This window comes from Sardina pilchardus, chromosome 20 (genome assembly GCF_963854185.1).
Source record: "Sardina pilchardus chromosome 20, fSarPil1.1, whole genome shotgun sequence".
NCBI lineage: Eukaryota > Metazoa > Chordata > Actinopteri > Clupeiformes > Clupeidae > Sardina > Sardina pilchardus.
Genome location: NC_085013.1, coordinates 4,277,006 through 4,302,839, shown reverse-complemented (window position 1 = coordinate 4,302,839; position 25,834 = coordinate 4,277,006). Strand labels below are relative to the sequence as shown.

The following is a 25,834-nucleotide window of genomic DNA, read 5'->3' as shown; positions in this document are numbered from 1 at the left end:
AGTGGGGAAAAAAAGAAGCCCACAGTCGCTGCTTGCGGTCCTGATGCTGACCACATCGGCTGGCATGCGCGCTCTCCAACAGCGCAACGAATAGTTTGCAGATCGAGAGGCTGCTCGGCGACGGCGCATGCATATTATGGGCATTCCTCACATTTCTCATGGGGGAGAATGATGAACTTACAGACTATAGCTGTTTCAACAATGAAAACAAAAACAAACAAACAAAAAAATAATGCTTAGGCCTATAGAAGATTTACACTTGTTTAGACTTAGGCTAATAATAAATAGGCTTACATTTATAGGTAGCCTAATGAATGTTACTGTCTGTACCACTCTAAGAAATCAATTTCAGTTGAATGCAAACGAATCTGCAAAAAGTAAAAATAAAACTAAAAAAAATAAAACTAAAAAATAAAACAATGGCTTATTGTTTAGCATGGACCTCTAAGAAATGTTAACATTATGACTAAAATGGTTGCAGGTGGCCTAAGCTCACAGTGAAACTATTAATAAAGTGCAATGTTCTTTCTTTAATTTTGTGGTCCTGTGTGAAGCCGTCGATCTGTCAATTTAACGAAAAACAAAAAACCCCTCAAGAATTACGAAGTAGTGTTCGAACTTTTATTTTGACAAATATGTATGAACAGGAAGTCCATCCATTGTGTCATGTCAACACACGCTGGATTTGAAGTTAACGTGAACAGCAGCAGGAGCACATATTTCTTTGTATTACATATTCCAGGTTAAATCATTTATAGGCAAATGAAGGTAAACATATTTATGCCATCCACTCTTTTTGTCATACAATTTATTTGCATTTTTGGTAGTCGATCGCGTTAGAAATGAGCTAACTAGCATTCGAAAAGGAAAGGAATCTGTTAGCAACAACTTCAGGGTCCCATGATAGTTCACGTTGATGGTTGATACATGAGTTCAGGCAGCTTCATCAATGGTTAAGTTTGGAACAGGCAACACCTGTCACATAGTCCTAACATCAGATAGTCTTTGCCATGCGTATAACGTTAAGTAGCAGCAGTAATCATGGTCTTTAACACGAGCTTGATATTGCATAGGCTATACTCACTCAAAGTTTAGCTGAATCTGCGCAAATCTGTGCAACGTTAACAGATGATACTGTGATGTAGCAGATGTTGCATTGTCCTTAAGGGTTTTGTCATTCTCCGAAGGAGGGATGTTGCGACGTCCCAAACCCACCGACTCAGAGGAAGATCTCCTACGTGAGCAGGAACGGTTTCTGTCATCAGGTACCTCACCATCAGTTGTCAATGTAGTGCGACGTCCTGACAAGCGCCGAGGCGAACAGGGGACGGGTGACCCAGGCAAAGGAGAGGACACCCAGAAAGATGTCGTCACCATCGAAGGTATCCAAGTCCAATCTCTCAGATGACTAATACAGTAAATCCTCAGCAGTTTCTTTCCTCTCAAAATCTGACAGAATACATTTTTTAAACGAAAAGTTGTTTTTTGCTTTTGAAGCTGAGCTAAGGCTAATTCAGATGATGTACAATGGTCTAATTCTGTCTTATCTGCTCAAAGATCTTCCAGATGAAATCCCCTCCCTGACACCTGCACCCCCGAAGAAGTCACGCTTCAAAAAAGCCCAAGTACGCTTTGAAGATGAAGATGCAGAGGAGAGGCTGGACAGACATGACACACACATCAGTGCTGTTCTCTCCAAGATAGTCGTCAGTGATACTCTATGATTTTTTTTTAATGTATTTTTTTTAAATGTCCAACATTTTGTTTTGGTTTCTCCATTCCTGTCATTAATCGTCTTTCAGTCCTTTGTGTGGGAAGAAAACTCAAATAGGCCTTTTCTCATCTTTCTTTTAGGAAAGAGACACGAGCACTGTGCCAGTATGCCTTCCAGCTGTTACTGGCATTGCGTTTCCAAAAGTTATGCATCGATCTGAAGGCATTATTCAGGTAATCAAAAGAGAGTGCAAATTTACTCAAGCCTTTAGCAAGAGCAAAATGTTTCAGAGCTTATGTGAGACCAATTGATTGCTGTTTCATTTTCCAGGGCAAAAGCACTGTCCCTGGAACTAGGAAGAGCATTTTTGCCCGTCAGATTGCTGCACAGAGGGCCAAAGAGGGAAGACTACCATCACAACAGACATCAATCTCTGTTGTTCCTAAGGCACAATCACCCCAAAGTGTTGCATCCACCGCCAGCATGGAATTAGACACACCACCTGGAATGGGTGGTAAGTAGAACTCTCGCTTGATTTGAAATGCAGGGAAGGACACCAAGGGGATCCCTGCCAAAACCGAAAGGAGTGCTCCTCTGTTAGCAATTCAGTTTGTCAGTCTTTGGCAAGACACCATCCACTTAACTTGTTTGTGCATTGGCATCCATATCTCCTTATTTAATGGGATATTTTTAGGGGAGGTCAGCTTTGCGAGTTTTAGATTTTGGATGCATGCATGTAAGACATATTATTTTCAGTATGTTCAGTGTATGATTGTGTGTGTGTGTGTGTGTGTGTGTGTGTGTGTGTGTATGTGTATTGGTGTGTGAGTGAATGATTGAGTGGGTGAATGGGTGGATGAAGGAGAGCATACACTTTCGGATTGTTTATTTCCCTTTCCAGCAGGTGTAAATGCCGGGCCTGCCCTAGTGTCGGGGCAGGGCCTGATGCAGGGGGGCAGTGATCAGGAGAGGGTGAAGATTCACCAGGAGAACCAGGCGCGTCTGTCCGGCATGACCCGGGAGGAGATCCTGGAGGAGCAGAGCAAGCTGCTGGCACAGCTTGGTGAGAGAGAGAGAGAGAGAGCGAGAGAGTTATTGTGTGTTGGCTCAGCCTCCTGTTAAAGATACCAATGTCGCTGAGTTCATCCAATGCAAAATGATCTGGCTACTCCTCTGGAGGTCTCAATGGTACTAAAAGCAGTCTTTGGATAGTTTATAGTGTATGCAAGATTATGAGGACCTGAAACAATAGGACACATTTAAAACAAATGCTATTTCAGGGTATTTCCATTTTCGAGGTCTTTCTTATTTGCACCAATGTCTTATCCATTTCCTTTGTAATTCTGTGTAGGGTCTCCAGTGATTTTCTGAATAATGTTTGTTTCTCAACAAACAAAGAAACTCCAAGGCACTCTCGTTAAGTTAAAAAGCCTTTATTGTTATGGCTTGGTCATATTAACCTTCTAAAAACTCTGATGCGTTTCGGCTACATGCCTTCTTCCGGGAGTTAAGCCTGGAAGTTAATGTTTCTAATGAAACTATTGTTTCTCATTTGAATGTAGAACTAAGGCCATTATAAGCTGGTTGACAATGTCAGGCCTGTTTGTCCGTAGTTGTCAAAAGCTGTGATTACATGTAATCTTCTCTTCTAGTTGTGTTTTAGTTTGCCATGTCAAATAATCACTAGTTACTGGCTTCATGGTTGATGTGGTCTTCCCTTTCTCCAGATCCCAGGCTGGTGGACTTTGTGAGGTCTCGTAAGGTGCAGAAAATGTCCGATTCTGGTCCGGTGGGGCAGTCGGATTACAATGCTCAGAATGGTGGGGTCAGGGAAGAGAGGACCTCAGGCGTGTCCCCTGTTTCGGTCAAGGACGTCACAGATATCAGGCAGGAAACATTGCAAGTAGACATGAAGGATGAAGAGGATGCAGAGGATGCAGAGGAGCCTGAAGCAACCCAGCAAATCACAGGTGAGGCTGTATTGATATGTGTGAGAATGTCCGGTATGGATGTGCATTTTAATAAATAACAAGTTACATTTGTATAGCTCCTTTCACAAAAAAACATTGTCGTTTTATAATTCGATGCTCAAAAGAAGAGCTATTTTAAAGTTTGATTTCAAAATGTTTTTTTTTTTATATATATATATTTTTTAATTCATTTTAGTGAATAGATGGCTTATAAAACTGCAGAGGAGCCTGATAGATTCACATTTTTTGGGACTGTTCCTAGTATAGCTGTATTATTAAATTATTACAGAACATAACAAGTACAAGGTGTTTTGCCATAGCTCTGGCTGTGCCAGTGTGTCTGAATTGCTGGCTGTTCTCTTTTTCCCCCTACCCCTGCAACTTAATTGCATATAATACAGTAATGTACGTTTGGCAGAACCTAAAGGCATGTCTGCGTGACTTGAATCCCTGGACTGATACTGCATTGATTTCAATTAGCCTGATTAGTGCTGCGCTGGCCGTGGCGAGCGCTGAAATTCATTTTGGGTAATGTAGGCAAACGGTGGAGGTTCATACATATGAACATGAGTCCTAAGATTTATGCGTCTCTTGCCGGGACATAGTTCACGCTGTTTTTTTTCCCTGTCCTGGGGGGGTTTGTGGATTTGGCTGTACGGTTTCTTTTCCATCTAGAGTATTTTTTTTTCTCCCCTCCATATTAAAAAGGGACAATGTGAAGTGTAATGGTGGTGGTGTGTTCATTTTGATGGATTCCTATGAATATGTTTTGTGTATCAGTAAAATGCTATTTTATTATCTCTATAATGACCTGTCACTCCATAGGAAATATCGTTGCCATTGTCATGCTGCAAGTTTATTAATTAAAGCATTGCCTCCTTCACAAACCATAGAGGAGGACCTGCCACTGAAGCCCCAAAAGGATTGGGTGCACATGGACAAACTGGAGCCGGACAAACTAGAGTGGACCAAAGACCTGCCCCGACCCAGACGAAAAGGAACGAAGAAGGTGAGAGAGGCATACAAACAGAAGTAGTGCTAGAGTTTAGAGCAACCCTGGTCTATGGAGACATAACTGGTTGTCCCTGACCATGTGTTAAATAATAGTGCCATTGTGGGAGTCTTCTTATTCTGTGCTGGTACTCAAGTTGCTTTTTTTTGTCAAAATGGAGGTCTCTCTGTCACAATCAGTTAACAAGCCCTGGTATAGGAGCAACAGGAGCAAGACCTTTTCCCCCCGACTGGCTATTTCACTCTATTAGTACTTAGAGCAACATTAAGACGATTGGACTCTTGTAAGCAGAATAAATTTAGTTGCGATTAATGCTTTTCTCCCCCTTTATAGTTCTAAATGGGATTGATAGGGAGGGTAATGGTCCGCAAAGTAGCTGCTCGGAAACCGTTTTTCAGCTTGCCTGGCTTGTTTGTGTCTCGTCTAGGCCATGCAGGCGCGGTTCGACTTTGCTGGTAACCTCATCCCTCCAACGGAAGACCTGCCTACACATCTGGGCTTGCATCACCATGGAGACGAGCCTGAGGTAAATGCAGCCAGGGCAGAGACAAGCTTTCATAGAGGACTGAGAACTATGAACCAAGCCATTAGTTTCATCAAATGATCATTGATTTAAAAAGAAGTCTGTTCGAAACAGGTAGATTCTATTGATTATTGCTACCTTGCCTACTTTGACTTTGTGAAGCCAGAACTCATCTCAACTCTACTACTGTTTGCCACAGTCATTGGTGTTCAGTGAGTGTTGAAATGCCTCTCTCTCTTGTGACGGTGCTTTACATTTTTGCTGAACTTTTTGTCTTTACTTCACCTGACCCCCTCACCCCCATTTTCTCTCTCTCTCTCTCTCTCTCTCTCTCTCCCTCTCTCTCTCTCTCTCTCTATTAGTTGGCAGGTTACTCTTTGCAGGAGCTCTTCATTCTCTCTCGCAGTCTGGTGATCCAGCAGCGCACACTGGCCCTCAGCACACTAGCCAACATCATCACTAAGGTATGATGGTCATTTTGATACCACAGATGAATGAAGACCCAGTCAGACCAATGGTAGGAAAAATCAGGAACAGAGTTTTATTTACAGTGATGCGCATCAAGGGAGAGACAGCATGACTTCACCTAAAGATCAACTGTTTTAACTAGACAAGGAGATAGGAGTTAGGGTAACTATACACAACACTGTACACAACAGTAAAGGGTAGATAATCATACAGTAACTGTGGCAAAGTCAGGAGCCATCCAGTCTACCCTAATCAATGACGCAAATGTTTTTTTGATGTAAAACATGACGCCTTACCTTATCCATTTTTAGGAACAGTACAGATATCAGACAAGGTTGCAACGTAGGAGCACATTTTTAGTGTCAAATTGACCTACTAGGGCCTAGTGAGAAATGCAGAACATTAAACCACATATGGGAATAGTGAACAAAATGCTCTATTCCACTTTCTTCAGGTACAAACAAACAGCAAAAACAATATTCTCCCTCAGATTTCCCCAGATAAAAACAGCATTATCCCTCAGATTCCCCTAGACGTCATAGCAGAATGTCCTTTATTTCTGTAAGAGTAAGATGGAGTAGAGTCTGCTATTGGATAGATTATAGTGGTTATTAATATAAAAAAAGTTTGATATTATACGTGGCTAATCTACGGCGGAGGATCAGTGCCACATGAAAATAATATTGTTTCAATAACTTCGAGAATAAAGTCATAATCTTACGAGAATAAAGTAACTAATTACGAGAATAAAGTCATTAATTATGAGAATAAAGTCATTTATTACGAGAATAAAGTAATTAATTACGAGAATAAAGTCATTAATTATGAGAATAAAGTCGTTTATTATCCTTGCAGGACTCAAGTTTCAGTTTCATGAATGTTTCTACAAAACTAGCTCACGAGGTTTCAAACTTAGACCCACAAAGCACAAGTGGTCAGTAGGCCAGTGTCAATAGAAACATGTTAAAGTTATAGGTTGACAATATATAGATAAACGGTCTATGAATACATTTTTAGCTGCGCACAAAAGACTTTGGGAGATCTGTTACCGTGTGCATGACAGATGAGACAAGGAGAATAGGCTACATCTCAAGCTCACACCAAAAAAAAGCCTACGAATTGATAGCCTACATAAAATGTATAGGTAAATTATGGATATTTTGACCCAACCCGGCCGCAACCCGCGATTTCCTCCTATAAAAACCAACCTGGCCCACCCAACCCACGGGCTAACCCCCGGGTCCCGCAGGTTTCGGGCCGTCCCGCGCATAGTGTGTGTGGTGAGGGTATGAGGCAGAGAGCCCTTTCATTTACACAAACTTTGCAGACATTTCTGTCACGTCAGTAAACACAGGTTCTCTTTCATTCATTTACCGTTTATCTTTATATATTGTCAACCTATAACTTTAACATGTTTCTATTGACAATAGCCTACTTAATGACCACTTGTGCTTTGTGGGTCTAAGTTTGAAACCTCGTGAGCTAGTTTTGTAGAAACGCAGATCCGGCTCATTCATGAAACTGAAACTTCAGTCCTGCGAGGATAATAGACGACTTTATTCTCATAATTAATTACTTTATTCTCGGTAATAAACGACTTTATTCTCATACTTAATGACTTTATTCTCGTAATTAATGACTTTATTCTCGTCACATTATGACTTTATTCTCGAAGTTATTGAAAAAATATTATTTTCATGTTGCACTAATCCTCCGTCGTACTAATCCTCTGTTGTAGATGCCTCATATTAAATAGGCAAAAAGCTTTCATACGACTGAGCTTAAAACGATCTAATTTGTTGTAATTACTACTGAATTACTGAAAGACAGAATATGTTGAAGAATATATATTTGTTATCTGATTCTCTCCCTGTCTCTTTGGGCAGGCTCGCGCAGGGGCCTTCACCTCAGTGCTGAAGGGCAGTGTTCTGTCCACCCTGCTGGATGCAGGGCTGCTCTTCCTGCTGCGCTTCTCGCTGGATGACGGTGTGGAGGGGGTGATTGCAGCCGCCGTGCAGGCCCTACACGCTCTGCTGGTGTCCACCGATGACGAGGTGACTGACTCATGTTGTTAAGATGTGATTGGAACTTGAACTTTGAACTGATAACGTACAGTAATTTCCTGCATATAAGCTGCATTGTGTATAAGCCGCAGGACAGTATTTTATGCAAGTTAAAAGAAACAAAACCATATTAACACCATTTTAACTGCCCCCCTGTATTTACCCCCATAGTGGAAGACATTTTGCAAAATCAATGTATAAGCCGCGGCTTATAGTCGGGAAATGACATTATTACTGTACGTAACTATAGTCTGTCAGGACTATCTTTGAGCATAGCTGTACAGAGAAGCACCTTGCCTTTTAAGGCCATCCCTTTAAAAAGTGAAACATAAGCCCAAATTGGACAGGTACATTGTTGAAAAAGTCATGTTTGTGTTCACAGTGAGATGACCATCTATCTATTCAGTTGTATGCATTTGGGTGTGTGCCACAGGACAGTCGAGATGTGACCTTCTCTTGGCTGCTGGGGATGGCCTCCTTTCCACTCCTGCCCACCACCATGGAGGAAGAGGAGGATGATGATGAGGAAGAGGGGATGAATGTCAGAGAGACGGAGAAAGAGAAGGAGGAGAGGAAGTCCGACCATGAGGTGGCGCGGCAGGACATCATCAAGGTGTTAATGGTTTCCTGGCTGTTGTGCTTTGTTTTGACTCTTTTGTCCTTCAAACATGAAATATACATTGAGGAAGGATACCAGAGCAGCACATACGTTTTTGAGACTTTAAAAAAAAAAGTTTTTTAATGCAACGGTGCACAGCAAAAAAAAAAAAAAGACTAACGTTGATTACATCTTCGTCAGCGTCACTGAAATATACATTGTACAGTATATTATACAGAAAACACTGCACGCGAGTTATCGAAGGCATCACTTTGTAATCTCAAAGTGTTGTAATTACATTGTGATAACATAATGTTGTTGTGTGGCGTGTTAAAAAGGGCCTGTTGAAGATGAAGGTGCTGTCACGGGTGCGCTACATCTTGGAGGTGGTGCGTCCGTCTCCACGGGTGGTGCTGGACCTGCTGGAGGTGCTGGTGCGGATCGCTCGCCACTCTACTGCTGTTGCCACACAGGTCAGATACACACATATAGACATACATACACACACACACACACACACACATACATACACACACACACACACACACACACACACACACACACACACACACACACACACACACACAAACACACACACACACACTTTCATATTTAAAAGCAATAGAGAATTGAGGCCTAGTTGACAGGTATTTGATTTCTTGACACTGAATAGGAATTTCCACAAAGAGATATTAGGCATGCACACAGATGGAGACGTGTAGCCAGTAGTCGAGTTGAGGGGGGATGAGGGGGGATGGCATCCCCCTTTGGAATTGATATGGTCAAAATCATCCCCCCTCTGAAACGGCCATCCCCCTCCCCATCCCCTGTAATTTTTCAATGAATGTGGAAATATCACCACTATTTCATTTTCAACATTTAGCTTTTGCGCACATCGAGGCTAAAATACTGTGGACGAGGGGCATGCTCCTCCTATTGTCACGGCAATCAGCGACATATACTGTAGAAGCATGCAGCCTTCTTTTACTGTCTATGCGCACGACACGACAGGTGATTTCATTCAGCAGCATCATGGCCAAGCGACAAGCAAAGTTTGATCTAAGGGACGTCGGCTTTATTAAGAGGACAAAATGTTGATGAATTAGAAAGAGTACATTTAGGGCCCATTCACACTAGGTCCGCTGGACCGGACCCGGGTTCGTTTGGTTGTTTTTGATAGTGTGAACGCAACCGTACCGAACTCAGGTGCGGACCCGGGACCGGACCCGGGTCCGCCTGAAAAGGTGGTCTGGGGTCCGGTTCGCTAGAACGCTGGAGAAGGTTGCTAAGCAAACGTTCAAAAGATTCTAAAGAATCTTTACCTTTGTCCTCTTCATTGCACTGCCTTTTGCTGTGTTGGTAAGTGATATTTTGTAAACAGAATTCTGGAAGTTCGTGTTGCTTATGACGCAAACGGACCCGGGTCCGCAGACAAACATGTAATGTGAACAGAGACCAACTAAGGCAGAAGTAACCGCACTCGGGTCCGGTCCAGCTAAACGGACCTAGTGTGAAAGCAACCTTAGACTCAAACCTGAAACGCCCAGTCTCCCTTGTTTGCTAAAGTGAAGGTACCTAGCCCGCTAGCGAGAGCTAGGTGTTCACTCCAGCTGTTTCTGAACAAACTTGCCATAATGTAATTGGAAAGGATAGGCTACCGTAGCGGCTCATGGCGAGCTAACGCAATGTTGTCCAACTTTTTAGGTCATCTTATTCAGAGTGATGTATGAATGCATCCTCACTCACACGAAAGAATAGTTTTGTAGTGTGCGGTTCAGCAAATAGACAATGTCACGAGGTGGCTGAAGAGACAAACGTCTGAGCATCTGTTCATCTTTAGAATTATTAGTCCGCTGTGTAGGTAGCTTAGGCACAAAGAATATGCTTTTGTTTTCATTTTTAAAGGTAGAACGTAAGACTGAGACTGAGCTAAAAAGTATCCCACCAACATTGATGTGTGGCAATTAAAGTTTCTGTTCTAGGCTACTGTATGGTGGTAGAATTCCAGAGTGAAAGCAAAAAGTCTCAACTTTTTTTGTTGCTTCCATTTAACTTGGCTAGATTGGTAATTATAACAAGTCATCATTGAATGCATTAAAATTGATGTCTGGTTCACTAATTCAGATCTGATATATATTTAGTATATTTAAGTGATAATGTTACTCTGAACTGGGATCAATTTTAGCAACTCGACGTAGACATGATCTAAAATGTTAGTGACTCATAAAATGTACATGAATTGGAAGAAATTTAGGATTTGCCAATGTCCAGCAGGTCACGCTATAAATGGACTAGAATACAGGAAATTGCATCTTAAAAATTATTTTTTTTCTGGGGGAGGACCCTCATACCCCCTACAAGACTAATACCCAGATGTGCATTTTAAAATCCACCATCCCCCCTGCCATTTTTTAACAACTCGACTACTGCGTGTAGCACTAACCTGTCTATCGGCATTCTCCTCGTCGCCTTGGTAACTGTAGATTCTGGACTGTCCCCGTCTGATGGATACCGTGATGTCAGAGTTCCTTCCTGCCTCCTGGGCCCCGCCAACCTCACCTGCTCCACACTCTTTGTACGGGCTGCCCGTTGCCATGGCGATGAAGCTCCTCTGTGTGCTGGGCACAGCGGGACGGCACGTCTGTGCCAGGCTGGTGAGTGTGGCATGAGTGGCACGGCCGACTGTCACCGACGCAGTTAGCCAATTAACACATCCATGTTGACAAAGGTGCCATCACACTTCTGTCAGCAGTGGCATTTGCTGGTTTCAGCGCTCTGTAATTTTCCATTTAGGCAGTCAGTTTGCCATCAGTATGAGGTGATATTGCACTGTTTGATTTTTCCTGATCTCTTGAAGTGATCTGTGGTGGAGTGGTTTGTAGTAGTCTGTGGTAGTGTCATCGCCTGACAAGTAGTCGTCCCAGGTCTGCTGCGAGTTGCTTTGGATCCAAGTGTCTGATAGATACCAGTCAACTATAACTACCATCATTTCCCAACTATTAGCCGCGGCTTATACATTGACTTTGCAAAATTTCTTCAGCTATGAGGTAAACACATGGGGATAGTTAATATGGTACTAATATGGTTTTCTTTTCTTTCTTTTAACTTGTATAAAACACTGCACTGCGGCTTATACACAATGCGGTCTTATACACAGGAAATGACTGTAGTCAACTTTAACATACTGTGAATACTTTTTGTGCGCTTCCAGCTGCACTCGCTGGGTGGGAAAGAGCGTTTGTCACTCTTCCTGTCAGTGGAACCAGGCGAGCTGCTGCTAGAGGCAGGAGAGGCACTTCGCTGCAGCACAGAGGCCTACAGGATGTGGACTGTAGCCGCCAGCTATGGACAGGCCTGCAATTTGTACAGGTGAGAATGAGAACCACAGGTGAGGTAACCCACCGGAACCGGAACACTGAACAGATTAGAAGGCTGAATGTCTGGAATCACTTTCCTTCTATTGATTTATCACTTGATCTCCTTAAAAACATCTGTTACTGGCTCTTGCCATTATATGAAAGGTGTTCAGTGTTATCTCAAGATAGCGTGATGAGGTTTTAGGTTTGCTTTTCAGATGAGCAGGATTGCATGCTTGATGAAACACATCAGTCTCTCCTGAAAGCCTGAGCAGGTGAGCTGTGCATCTGGTCATCTGTGCACTGGAGTAAATCATCATCTCCCCCGTTTGTCTCCCTTGCAGTGATCTGTACCCGGTTCTGATGAAAGCGCTGCAGTCCTTTCCTCGACCCAGTTCCTCCTCCGATCATCTGCTGCACCTGCTGGAGCTCCAGAGAGCCCAGGCCATCCTGGCGCTGCTCACCCAGGTCACGCACACCGCGGGCTGCCACCAGGAACTGCAGGCCGCCCTGGCCAGGTGAGACCGGAGGGTGTGTGGGGTCCCCGTTCACCTGGAGAAACCCACTCACCCCCCCATTCGACTGGAGGAATTGGCTGGAGATACAGACTACCCTTGTGTGCGACGGCTCATGCTTTTGTGCAGCAGCACTTAATCCTGCTCCTGTTCATGCACTACAAAACAGAAGTTTTATGGGTCATTACATTTCACATTTCGCTGAGTAAAGCCCTTGTAAACATAATGACCTACATCATTTTTCTTGCGTAAAAAGGTACTAGCAGCTTGCATATTTTGTAAGTAAACCTTCCAGCAAAAAAAAAAGCCCAAGGTCTTGAACCCCTGGGCATATGTACTGTACTGATGAAAACATCTACATCTGCAGTGTACTGTTAGCAGCTTTGGGCTTTATGCCTGCATCGTTTAAATCATCTAATGCAGGGCTGTACGCTTAGCTTTTTCACTAGGAGCATAGGTGCTCCTAAATGAAAAAATTTAGGAGCACAGAAAAATTTTTAGGAGCACTATGAAATTTCCTTGAAAACCTTATTGCCTTAAGCAGGATACAGATCATTCACAGCAGTGGCAATCCTAGTCTCTGCTCAAACCCTGCACACACACAGAAAATGGGTTGTCTGGTTTCTATTTCATATTTTGAATTCAGAATTTGTATACATTTTGTTAACAATTAATAGCATTAACGGTTCTGCATAATTACTTATAGCTTAAAATTCAAAGTAATTTGAATACTTCATATTGATTACACTAACACTTGTCTTTAATGATATTACAGGGGTGGTGTGTAGGTCTAATCGAGTGCCTGTCACTTTAAGCAGTACCGTATAGGCTACGTGGACATAATTAGATTTCATTCGGTTTTAGGAAAATATAAACGCATAGTTCAAGGATAGCCTAGCCTATATGTTTTCATTCAATAACATGAATGTTATATATTCAAAAATTCAAAATACTTACAACGGGAAAGACAAATATTTCCGGTGTAATAGAAAAGATGAGTGTCCAGCAATGTGAACTTCTATGATTTAGGTAGCCACCGTAGCATGGCATTATGAGTTGTCCGTTCACTTTTGTCTTGGTCATCTTTAGTTGGCTGCGTGCTTAACTTACTCTACCATGTCTTGGAATCTGGTATAGCCTTTATATGTTATAGGCTATCCAATGAGTGACAACCAGTGCTGAAAACTAAAACGTTACGGTATTCTCCTCCTGATAACGTTAGTGGAATGGATTTAATGTGATCAATGTAGCCATAAAAAGACGCAGAGTGGCTATGATACAGCGCATATTTGCGATGAATATGTTCCGCCTTTTTAAAGCAGATGTAGCCTACACCGAACCGTGGTTATACATCATTTAGACAACTGAATCAGGATACCATCTTTGTTTCATAGAAGTCTACCAGGCCTATGTCAAATGCAGGCTTGGGTGAAGCTGGGAGGAATTTAACGCACGGTTTCCACTTTAGCTATATCAACCGTGATAATAATAGCCTATTTGAAATGAACACGGTAATTGTTACAGTCAACATTATTTATCATTTATAGCATTTTTACCGTTTCACCGGTAATCGCATAGTCACCAACTAATTACGAACAGATTGAAGAAAAAAGAAGACTGGATTTGGAGTGACATTTCTTGCGAGGTTGATGCTGAAAGCATGAGTGTCTAGCCAGGTGCGTAAGAGTTGTCAACTCTGAAATTAGATGCGCGAAAATTGTACTATACTTTCATCCACTTGGTGTGGATTCATTTTAGGAGCAAAATGCGAATGAAAGGGTTGAAATCAGTACTCGCACGTGTGCGAGCATTTTAAATTTTATATTCGCACTAATATATATTTGCGCGCAAATGCGACGACCTGCTCGCAGTGTACAGCCCTGATCTAATGTAATGCAATTATTGCATTTTATTTCACAGTCCCCAAGGGTCTGAGTGCCCTCCTCCCCCGCCGGTGGCGTGGGGTCATGTGGCTGGACTGCAGCCCACTGTGTTTGGTCAGCTGAAAGGCTGCATGGAGGGCCTGGCTGGCCTGGGGAGGCTGGAGAGCTCGCTGCGTCTGCTTCCCTCTTACCTGCTCTACCTGGGGGCCTTCTATTCACAGCTCTCCCTACAGGTGAGTGCTGTGACACAGCCGGAGATGAGTGTTTGTTTTTTTTTAAATGTAGATGTTCAAAAAGCACACGAGAGATTTTTCTTTTGTACTGAGTGAATTAAGCTGTTAAAAATGGTGTGTCACCGTTAAGCTGTTAAACAGACGGTGTGTCACCATGTGTGAAGATAATAAAAAAGACAGATTTCTTCCATTTACTGTGACTTCCAGTTCTCTATGACCTGCCAAGAACTCCCTAAATCGTTCAAGCGAATATTACGAGATTGATGGGAACACGTCAGAACAAAGGCTATGCCTATGTTTCTTACGGTTTTCTTTTGTTTGCCTCATATTTCCACATAGAAAGAAAGATTGCAGTGCTATTTTGTGAGAAGAAAGAGAGAAAGAGATGGGTACCTAGAGAGAGAGTGTGAGAGAGAAGGATCCCTTATTAATCTTGAGTGAGTTCTTGAGGGAGCCGGAGCAGTGGTATGTAATGTGTGTTGTGTGTTTTGACACCAGAGCTGCTTCCAGCCGGTGGAGTGTCTGCAGGAGCTGGAGTCTCTCACCGCAGACGTGCTGCTGCCGCTGATCTCCCATCAGGCAGTGCACCGCATGATGGACAGCCTCAAGTAAGCCATCCGACAGACTGTGTGGCTATGCTCTGGTGCTCTGCTTTCATTTACGCATTCAAATGAAATTGTATCCTAGGCTCATCAGTGGCTTACAATGTTTCAGTGACAGAGTGTAGCATGTGCTTTAATGAAAAAGTGTTTGAAAATTCATCTTGTGTTAGTATTGCTTTGTGTGTGTGTGTGTGTGCGGTCGCATTCTAATCAAATGGCTCTTGTTTGCAGGCTCATTAGTGGTTTAGAATGTTTCAGTGAGTGTGTGTGTGTGTGTGTGTGTGTGTGTGTGTGTGTTTTTTAAAGTGGACTACATCTTCCTTCATGTGACCTTGCCACTCCGAAGTTTTTCAATTTTAGGCATGTTTTTTTGTTGCGTTGAGTCACTGACCCCCCCCCCCCCCCCCCCCGGATGCTCCAGGTCCCGCTCAGCTGTGTGCAACCCGTCCTCCTGCTGCCCGGGGCCGGAGACCCTGGCCTGCCTGCCGGGGCTGGCCTGCTCTGGCGACAGGAACAGAGGCGGCCTGGTGGGCCCAGGATCCCCCTTCCCCTTCCTCACCAGCCTGTGCTACCTCCTGGACACCATCACAGGCATACACAAGGGCCTGGCCAAGAAGGTGAAGAGCGCTTTAACGCTTCATGCTGGCTGTGTTCTCCTCTCTTATACTTCTATGCCCTTATACAGTAAAGACAGATTTTTTTCAATATTCAATATAGTATCTATCTATCTATCTATCTATCTATCTATCTATCTATCTATCTTTATCTACAGAGGCAATCTAGCCATGATGCTTTGTACTGGCAGTGTTCTCCTCTCTTATACTTCTATGCCCTTATACAGTAAAGACAGATTTTTTTAATTTCCCCTTGGGGATCGATATAGTATCTATCTATCTATCTATCTATCTATATCTACAGAGGCAATCTAGCCATGATGCTTTATACTGGCAGTGTTCTCTCTCTCTTGTACTTCTTATACAGTAGAAACAGAGGCAATTTAGCCATGACCCTAGTGCATGTACTATAAACTGTAAAATAATGACCTAATCTGACTGAAAGGACCTCCCTTTCAAATGTGTTTTGTGCTGCCATCTAGTGACCAATATTGGTGTTTTTTTAATCAGAAACGGTATACAGTGTGGGCACTCTGTTATGAGACACATTAGTCGGGTTTCCATCGCAGGAACTCTGCACACTACCCAGGTAGTGGGGGGCCATGTAAAGGAGTTCCTCGCTATTCAGCCATTTCAGCTGTTATGTCTCCACTGCTTACATGGACCTACAGGACCCACCAATGCAGCTTTTGTGATCGCGATGCTACTTCGATGAATGGGAGTTACAAAAAAAACTGACACCACACTGCTGTTAAATCCTAACATCCAACTTACTAGAACGTTGCTTACATGTTCAGTTACAGTGCTGGGTTTAAACATTAGGAAGTCTGAGGAAAGGCTGTAAAGCCTGAAACGTTACTAAATAATGAAAAGGAACTGTATTGGGAGCTTAATTTATTATTGAGCTTATTGAGCCATTTTTGCTACAGCTAGCAAATTCTTAGCTTTGGCCAAATATGCACACACGTATGAGACCCTTCATACAGTAACTACTCCTGAGTTCCTGCTGTGGAAACGGCCTTATTGCGATCCAGATTCGGGCTTGAGAAATGTCTGCCAAACCATTTCAGACATTTCAGACTGCCCTCCAGAAAAAGATCAGCTTAGAAATTTCTGAAGCTCACTCACCTTTGTAAGATCTTGAAAATCATCCCCATAGTCCTTGTTTCGTGATCCTAAACTGTCTAACCTGCGTTGTCTTTTTGGCCTTCTGCTCTGACCCCAGGTCAGCGTGCTGCTCCTGGCGGACCCTGTGCTGGTGTACCTGCGCGGCTGTGCCCAGGCCATGCCCACTCTCTCCCACAGCAGCGCCTGGCTCCTCCGGCACGAGCACCACCTGCTCTACCTGCTGCTCCGCCTGGCATACAGACTGGTACAGTGTGTGTGTGTGTGTGTGTGTGTGTGTGTGTGTGTGTGTGTGTGTGTGTGTGTGTGTGTGTGTGTGTGTGTGTGTGTGTGTGTGTGTGTGTGTGTGTGTGTGTGTGTGTGTGTGTGTGTGTGTGTGTGTGTTTTCATGTGTGTGTGTGTGTGTGTGTGTGCCCGCATGCATTCTTCAAGTAGTAATTGTATTCCAGAGCATTTGATTTGAGAACCTCTGTTTACAAAACGCTTTTGCACACCTCTTTTGTGGGGACAGGTGCGTCGGAATAGGTTACCCAGTTAAACTTGTAAAACAGAATCCTGCACACTGTCCATTACGCATGCATACATTTATTTAGAATTCACAACGTTTCGGTCATGGACCTTCCTCAGGTGAATTGACCTTTTAGTTTATTTGAGTACCTAGTACCAGCATGCCAGTATGCATGTTTCTGGGAACCAATTTCTTGTCCCTCTCAAGTTACTAAGGGCACTCTAGATATCCTAGTTTCATGAGCAATATGTATGTGTATTTGTTTTAATTGTGTGTGCTGTGTGCATTGTTTTAAGATCCCTGCAATGTTACTAAATTGTCTTTCAGGTACCCGTCGATCCCGAAGTTGCCAAGCACGCCTCCCTTTTCCATCAGGTTGCCCTGGTGATGCTTCCGTGGCTACTACCAGGAAGTGAATACATGGCGCATGAACTGATGTCCTCCATCGTCTTCAATCAGGCCTTCATACCGTGAGTTCCCTTTCTCTTGCAATCAATGACTTTCCTTTCTCTAGTCAATCACTGACAAAGCTGTCCCTTGTGGTGCAGCAGATTTAGAAAACCTACATTGACTTTGCCAAAGTCGTCTGGTTGCTGTTAGGACCATAGCAAAGAACATAGTTTACTGCGGCTAGGTAGGCCTTTTTTAAAAAAAAAAAAAAAAAAAAGAAAGAAAGAAATTGAGATTAGCTTGTGCAGTTTTGCTCTTGACAGTAGAGACCTAAACATTTACCACATAACTCCACCAGACCTGTTTTTATTGTTGTACCGGTATCTGTTACTGCCGATGATTAGTTAGTTCAACATACACTGTTTTTCCAGCATCTGTCTAAGTAGACATTTCATTGTTTTGCCAGGATCCATTTCCTGCCAGGGCAGATTGTCTCCAGTTGCATGCTCTGTGCATGCTCCGTTTCCTTTTGTTAGAGTAATGATCCATATATAGCTACCATTGAAACTGTTCAAGGGATAAACTGAAAATCAAACATTCTGTCTCTCTCTCACACACACACGCACGCACACACGCACGCACACACACACACACACACACACACACACACCTAAACACACACAGATGTACCTTTCCCCAAGGCCACCAACAAGTTCAGCCTCATCAAACATTAATGTGTTTGTGTTCCGGAATAGAACAGCACATAAAAGATGCATGGCGGGCAAAGGAGCACACCATGAGCAAACTATAAATAAAATCCGCTGCCTTCTGAGCTTGGAGATGACAGGCAGGGCACCACGGAAATACACACGTGTGATGGCACCATAGAGATGCACAAACACTGTTGCGAGATCAGTGAAAGTGGTCTGACTCCTGTCATCCCTAAGCCTCTCCCGATGTGCAAGAAGCAGTCTGCTAAAGCGTCAGCATGGCTGGATGACTTTGTTAGAGTCAAGATTAAACTGAGGAGGAATAGTAGATATCCTCTACGCCCGTGCGCTGACTTCCTTACGCATCTGGTGCATATTATGCTTCGATTCCCTTAATTTTAGTTGGTAAACAGAGGCTGGCCTGACTACAGTTAATTTGCCCCACGCTGGCATGGAATGTCCCAGGAAGTACGACTCAAACAGGTGTTTTTGTTCTTTTTTGTGAGGCAGAATGAAGTGGAGAGGCTTTGATCACGTATTTACCCATACCCAGGCATATCCCCACACCCGCGCCATCCTTTAGCTTGTAAAAGCCAATTGTGCACAAATGTGATGGTTCAGTCCGGTTTTGATTGCAGACGAGTTCCACAGATCAGCACTCATTTATGCAGATACTCAGTTCAGAACAGCAAACAGCCATAAAAAGTGTCAGGTCCTCCATAAAAATGAAAAAAAATCATTTTCCTGAACCAGCTTGAATGTTTTAAGAGATTTTCCGCAAGCATATACAGTATGCTATTCCTAAAATGTAACCATGTTTGTGATTAGCAAACAAGTTTTTGGATGAGTGCTTGATAATGCATTTGTCTTGCTTAGACTATTGTGAATTTAGCCAAATTGTATGTTTGTTTATAATCCCTCACAGGATGTTATTTTTAATTGACGTCTAAGCCATCATGAATGTTCCCATTAGCTATTCTGTCTGTCAGAAAGCTGACAATAAACTGGTGTTTGGGGATCTAAGAAGTTTTAAATAGAACGCAAATCTTGTAAACATCCTTTTTTCCCTTTGTAGAAAAGACTTCAAATTACACTCATGTTCCGTGTCTTTAGCAGCCAGCTTGTATGGGCTGGCTTGATGAAGCACTTTCATTTGTTAGAAAATAATTTGAAAGCAAAACCATCCACAGTTGCCTGTGAACCAGACAAGGCTAACACGGTCTCATTAGCAGGCCTGATGCTCATTACTCTGGTCAGTGTTATAAACAAACCAATACACAGATGTCATTTCTTTCTATAAACCAACTAGTCCACAGTCTCGGTGCACAAGGGCAAGGCCAAAAATGTTGATGCTCAGCAGAAAAAGCTGACAGCTCTCTAAGTTTTATGAATCAAACACTGGATTTTGGACATGCTTAATTTGCCCATGCCGCTGCAAGGTGATGGGACCGTTTTCTGCGTGCAGGGCTTTAATTTAAACCTGTTGGGTTTAAGGTTTACATTGTGATTCGAAAAACAAACACTGGGAGTATGCACTCATATAATTTTGCAGCTTTTCAAATAAACCGTAATGCCCACCATAATTGTTTAACTCGGAATATGTGTGGAAACAATCATCAAGGCTGTGATGTTTGTTTTTGGTCAAAGTTTTAAGATTTTCATATGTCTGCTCTTTAGTAAAACAACATGACTGCTGTGGAACATTTACAATCCTGCTTTGGTTTTGCTGGCATAGGGGTTCTGATAGGGATGCTTTAATGACTAACATTTTCTGACACCAACTTCTTCCGTTTGTGATTGAGAGGGTGCTATTTAGAACCAAAAATGGTTCTGTATTGCATGCTTCATATGGCACCCCAAAATGGCTCTTTAAACCATTTTGAAGGGTTCATCAACGGAACCCCTAAGGGTTCTTTAAAGCCTGCTTGGTTCTATATAGCACCCCAAGAACCTTTTTTTAAAGAGTGTAGTCTGCTTTAATGTCCATGTCAGCGTGTAAATAAGTGTTTCTCAGATTACCCCTTGCACCCCTCCCTTACCCCTCCTTCTTTCTTTCTTTCTTTCTTTCTTTCTTTCTTTCTGTCTTCCTTTCTCTTGTTAGTGAGGGCACCAGTGGAGGTCCAGAGGCAGCTGCTCTTGCTGAGCTCCATCTCCAGGAAGGGGTCTCCTCTCCCCCCGCCAGCCCTCCTCTCGGCCCTCTCCTCCGGGACGCCTGCGGCCACCTCCCCTCCCTCCGCGGCTGCTACCTCACTCACCTGGCCCACTCCGAGCCCCTGGTCCTGGCCTCCCGCAACCTCCACCTGGGCCGCACGCCCTGGCTCCGGTCCCTCCTCCTCCCCGACCTCTCCACCGGGCCCTCCCTGCCCTCCGATTGGCCCTTCCTGCCGCTCGTCAGCCTGTATGAGCGCATGGGCCAATCGGACCGAAGCGGAGGCGGCGGCGGCATGGACACCGAGTCTCTCCCGGCTGGCTCGCTGGCGTCGGTCGTCCACTGCCTCCAGTGGCTCCTGCTGCTGGAGAGCTGGAGGGAGGGGGCGCTGAGGGTCGTGCCCCCCGTGGCCAAGCTGGCGCGGCTGGCCTGCGTCTTCCTGGCCTCCAGTGACCTCTTCCTGGAGCCCCCCGTGCAGCGCCTCACCGGGGCCCTGTTCGGGGCGCTCACGCGTCCCCGGAGGCTGGCGGCGCTGGACCTCGAGGTGCCCCCGCCGGGCCAGGCGTCCTTCCACGACCTGTACGAGGCACTGCTGGCCCAGTACGAGGCCGTGTCGTTCGGGGACGTGCTGTTTGGCCGCTTCCTGCTGCTGCCCCTTCAGCGCCGGTACAGCGCTATCATGAGGCTGGCCGTGTTCGGCGAGCACGTGGGCCTGCTGCGCTCGCTCCGCGTCCCGCTGCAGAAGGTAAATAACGCACAGCCACTCACCGCTCATTCATCAACACAGCAGTGCTTCATCCATTATCTTCACTTTGCTGCCGTCATTCATTCTGCCAAGACAGTCTTTCACTCATTCAACCATTCAGCCAAATGTTCATTTGTTTATGAACAGAATCCGGTTGGTGCAGTATGCAGTTGTCCTCATAGTTGGCCCATTGCCTGAATGTTAGCAGAGCTGGTGATTTTTGTCGTTTTAAAAGTTCACATATAATATGCACTTCATAGTATTCACCAGAAGAGGGAGCTCCTAGATGATCATATATACTCAACATCATTTATTGTACACTCTAAAGATAAAGGCCTTTATCTGTATCATAGATAGATATAGGATAAATATGAGTCAGAAGTAAGATTAATAAAAGAATAAATGAATGAAATTGGTCAAATAGATGAAAAGATAAAAGCTAGACGAAAAATGTTGGTGAAAAGGTTGAAAGATGGGGACCATATGCACTAAAAGCTGCTGCCCCCCTTTTTTGTCTTCAACTCTGGAATGGTTAATGGTCAGACAAGTGGCAGCTGATCTGAGTGGTCTTGAGGGAGTGTATGGTAAAAGCATGTCTGACAAGTATTGGGGCGCTAGACCATTGAGCAATTTGAAAATCAATAAAATAATCTTAAAAATCATTTAAAAATATTCAGGTGTGATGTGGGCTAACTTTCTGATCCTGTTTATGGACTGCATCTGTAACGTTCAGCAACGATCTGCATCTGTTATTTCGAATGTTAAAACTGATAAAAGCAGTTTTTGGCAGCAGATGTTGGGTTCTAGGTTCAAATCAAGGTCCAGGAGCACACCGTGGTTCTTAGCAAGAGGAGCTCAAGTTAGCCAGCCTCTTCATCTGGTAGTTACTGTAGCTCTACATGAGAAACCCTGAGTCTTGTCCAGTTTATCAATGGGGCTGGCCTCATGTGGTGTTGTGTGTCATCTGCTTAACTGTTTGTGTTTCCCAATGGCAGCATGTAGAGACTGAATGGTACTGGGCCCTGAATGGATCTTTGAGGAACCCCACATGAAATGGTAGTGTTTGTTGAGCAGTGTTCACCAAGAGAGATATGAAAGTCTCTGCTAGACAGATAGGTGTTGAACCAGTCTAGGACTTTGCCAGAAGGGCCAGCCCAGATTTGCAGACCGCTAATGAGGACACTGTGGTCAGCCCTATCAGATACGGGTACTACAAGTGCTAGAGTACGGGTTTACAAGTGCTAGAATTGAAACTTTGTTCTCATCTGGGCTCATTCTAAGGTCATTGACCAGCTTGACTGGTGCTGTCCCTGAGCTATGATGGGGGCAAAAACCAGACTGGAAAATCTCAGAAATGCTGTTTGCATTAAAGTGGTCACTTAATTGTTAAATAAATCGTTAAAAACAAATTAGGGAAATCCATTAATGCTGAAAGTGGGTGACTTAATAATAAAAAAAGGAGTGATTATGTTCCTAAACCAGGTGTTGTTGAATTGTTAACTGTTGCTGGATTGATATTGTTATTGTTGTTGTTGTTTGTATTTGTCTGTCCACAGCTGCCTGCTCCACTGGAGAACTACACGAGTCCGCCTGAGGAGTCGGTGCCACTGCTGCGTCTCTACTTCCGGGCGCTGGTGACCTGCACGCTGCGCCGAGCCTGGTGCCCCGTGCTGTACGTGGTGGCTGTGGCCCATGTCAACACCTTCATCTTCTCCCAGGAGCCAGCAGCTCAGGTGTGTACACACACACACACACACACACACACACACACACACACACACACAAACACAAATACACTTGGATTTTTGCATTTGCTAGCTGTCTCTTTTTCTCTCACTTACTCACTCACTCACTCTCTCTCTCTCTCTTTCACACACACTCTCTCTCTCACACACACACACACACACACACACACACACACAAATCTGCTCATAACCATACCACACGTCTAGTATTCACTATTTTTCTGTTTCACTCACTCACTCATTCACATTCACACTCATACACTTAATATGGTATAGAATTCCTCATACACACTCACACACGTTGTTTGCACCTATTTTTTTTATCCTAGCCTTACCAACTATATATAACTAGTGGGTAAGGTTAATCCTAATTGTATGTGCTTGAGAAATCACCCTGGCCTTCAGCTACAATGAAAAAGGTAGCAATTTCATTTGTTTCAACTGAAGATCACATTAACTTACTCTTCAGGTGTTCAGTGGACAGTGCTTCTCTGTGCGCTTTAGTTATTTTCAGTGAGCCACACTGTCAAACTGTTGAACCACGATCCATTTCTTTTCATATTTACACAGGAGAGGTGTTCAATTGCTTGTGCTGCAGGTGGCCAATCAACAACCAAGCCTATTCAACATTTCACACCATAGAGTTGTTTATGACAAAATTCAGTCAACTCAAACAGCTACTCCATTTTGTCAAGGAAGAACAGCTCACAAGCTTATACTGTGATCCCCCATGTGTGAAATTGCCTCTCTTAAATAAGCGGGATATCATCTTATTTTTTTTCCATCCTCATAGAAAATGGACACTCGTGCCTACAAAGCCTCTTGACAGCTAAGATGTGTGTTTTTTTAGTCATGCATATCAGCAGCAGTAGGACACCTTGACCCTGCCTTTGCCTCAGCATTTTGCCTCATTCGTTTTCCATTTTAAAACAGCCCTGTAGCCTAAGGCATTAGGAGACAATTCAGGAGCTCCTCTCCGCCATGACTTACGGTTCGCCTCGGGGAAGTGTCCGAATGTAGATCTCTGCCTCTTCGCTAGGACATGATGTATATGCGAGGACCGTGTGTGTCTCAATCACGTTCACAGATCCACAGATCCAAAATGGCCTTTGTGGTATCAGTGCCCCTGAAGCGCTTCTCTACCCGCTCACCCCCCCCCCCCCCCCCCCCCCACCCCCCCCCCACACACACACCCTTCCCCTTTCCCCGGTGAATACCCCACTCAGTTTTCGAGCTGTTTTTGAAAAATGGCCTGTGCTGTTTATCTAACTCCGTGCCATTTTCTGTAGACAGCCTCATAATGTGGTGGGGCTGATGTGATGTATGTGTATGTGTGTGTCTGTCTCCCCTGGTGCAGGAGGTCGAGGCGACGCGTCGCAGCCTGTTGAGAAAGACTTACTACCTGACAGATGAGGTAGGTTGATCAGGGGAGAGAGGTAACTTCCTCTCCCCCCCCCCCTCTCTCTCTCTCTCTCTCTCTCTCCCCTACGGGCATCCTGCCTGACCACCTCCATCCCTCTCTCTTCCTCTGCCATCCCATCTCTATTATTTCGCTCTGTAATCTACCTCTTTCTCTCTCTTTCCTGTCCTCTCCGTCTTGCTCTATCCGTGCTCCTCTTCTCTCTGATCTTTGCCTTGATCTCTCTTGATCTCTTGGTCTCTCGTCCCTCACTGCCCCCCTCCCCCCTCCTCTATTTAACTCATCTATTTGCCCTCCCTTTTCCTGTCTCTTGTCATGCTCTCTTACTGTATGTCTCTTCATGTCTGTTTCCCCTATAGAGCCCCCCCCACCCCTACTACCATCCCCTTCCATTCCATATGCTATGCCTGTTCTCCTCCTTTCTCTCTCATCTCTTTTCCTCCCTCTCTTTTCTCTCTCCCTTTCTCTCCCTCTCTCACCTCTTTTTCTCTCTCTCTCTCTCTCTCTCTCTCTCTCTCAGACACACTCTCTCCTTCCCTCCGTCTTCCTCCTCTAACATCTGTTTCTGCATTCTCTCTCTCTTTTTTTTCCCTCCTGTCGTCGTTTTGGGCTTCAGGTGTTGAGGGCCCACCTGCTCCACTACAAGCTCCCGCAGCAGCAGAGCGAGCTGGGCTTCCTCACCTACGAGCGACTGCCTCCCCTGCGGGCACGCTGGCTGGAGAAGCAGCTGGGTCTGGAGGAGGGCACCGCTGGCACTGCCGCCCTTGCCGCAGGGCAGACCAGCAGAAACCCCTGACTGATGCCAACTGAGGCAGACTGAGACCAGAGGAGCAGACGGGCATGAGGCTCACACCTCGGCTCTGCTGGCACCTGATGGAGGAGACTGCAGAGGTTTCCAGTGGGGGAAAGGGGATGGAGAGACTGCATAGGTCTCCATAGACCTCCGAAGTTTGCCTATTAAAAAGGACCCAAAGCTGCCATCATCGCTTATATAACGAGATCGGGATCTACCTATATGGGCAAAGATGGTATCTACGTCTGCTCCCTTTTTGTAGGTGAATATCAGAGGTCTACTGGAGGAATAATAGAATGTGTGTGGGGGGTGGGGGTGGGGGGATGTCAGTACAGTGCTAGTGAAGTCTGGACATGCACTTGAGCATCTGTGTCAAACGTGGATACAAATGCCTTTTTGTAAGTAAAGCTGCTTTATGTATAGATGTGTGAGTCGGTTGTCATATTTCAAAGATTATGGAAATGGGAGAAGATTTAAGTGGAGCTGCATATGTGGTTTGCACAGTGGGACAGCGACGTTAATGAGTATGTGCGAGTGAACTCTGTGCATTAGTGCGCATATATAACACAAGCTTTCACACATGGACTCTTCATGAAAAATGTAAGCCACACAATGCCTCAGGCATTACTGCATTTTCATACCATGCACTATATGAAACTGCACACCCACACACACACACACACACACACTTGCACACG

At 44.4% G+C, this 25,834-nt stretch overlaps 1 protein-coding gene across 1 annotated transcript; it reads left to right on the top strand.

Moving 5' to 3' along the window:
• The first annotated feature begins 667 nt into the window (after positions 1 to 667).
• Positions 668 to 25,438, top strand: rpap1 (RNA polymerase II associated protein 1). Its single transcript, XM_062523251.1, has 25 exons — positions 668 to 768; positions 1,188 to 1,382; positions 1,558 to 1,706; positions 1,855 to 1,947; positions 2,045 to 2,228; positions 2,616 to 2,777; positions 3,442 to 3,684; positions 4,578 to 4,693; positions 5,124 to 5,222; positions 5,582 to 5,683; positions 7,574 to 7,741; positions 8,184 to 8,363; positions 8,687 to 8,821; positions 10,832 to 11,002; positions 11,560 to 11,717; positions 12,049 to 12,222; positions 14,140 to 14,335; positions 14,834 to 14,943; positions 15,359 to 15,554; positions 16,777 to 16,923; positions 17,512 to 17,654; positions 20,386 to 21,178; positions 22,735 to 22,911; positions 24,281 to 24,337; positions 24,960 to 25,438. The coding sequence occupies exons 2-25, from the start codon at positions 1,193 to 1,195 to the stop codon at positions 25,137 to 25,139; spliced, it is 4,323 nt and encodes a 1,440-aa protein (XP_062379235.1). The 5' UTR covers positions 668 to 768; positions 1,188 to 1,192; the 3' UTR covers positions 25,140 to 25,438.
• The last annotated feature ends 396 nt before the right edge of the window (positions 25,439 to 25,834 follow it).

Coding starts and splice junctions, on each gene's coding strand:
- rpap1 (XM_062523251.1), top strand. CDS start 1,193: ATGTTGCGACGTCCCAAACCCACCGACTCAGAGGAAGATCTCCTACGT. Junction 1,707..1,854: donor CTGTTCTCTCCAAGATAGTC/GTCAGTGATACT, acceptor TCTTTCTTTTAG/GAAAGAGACACGAGCACTGT. Junction 7,742..8,183: donor TGGTGTCCACCGATGACGAG/GTGACTGACTCA, acceptor TGTGTGCCACAG/GACAGTCGAGATGTGACCTT.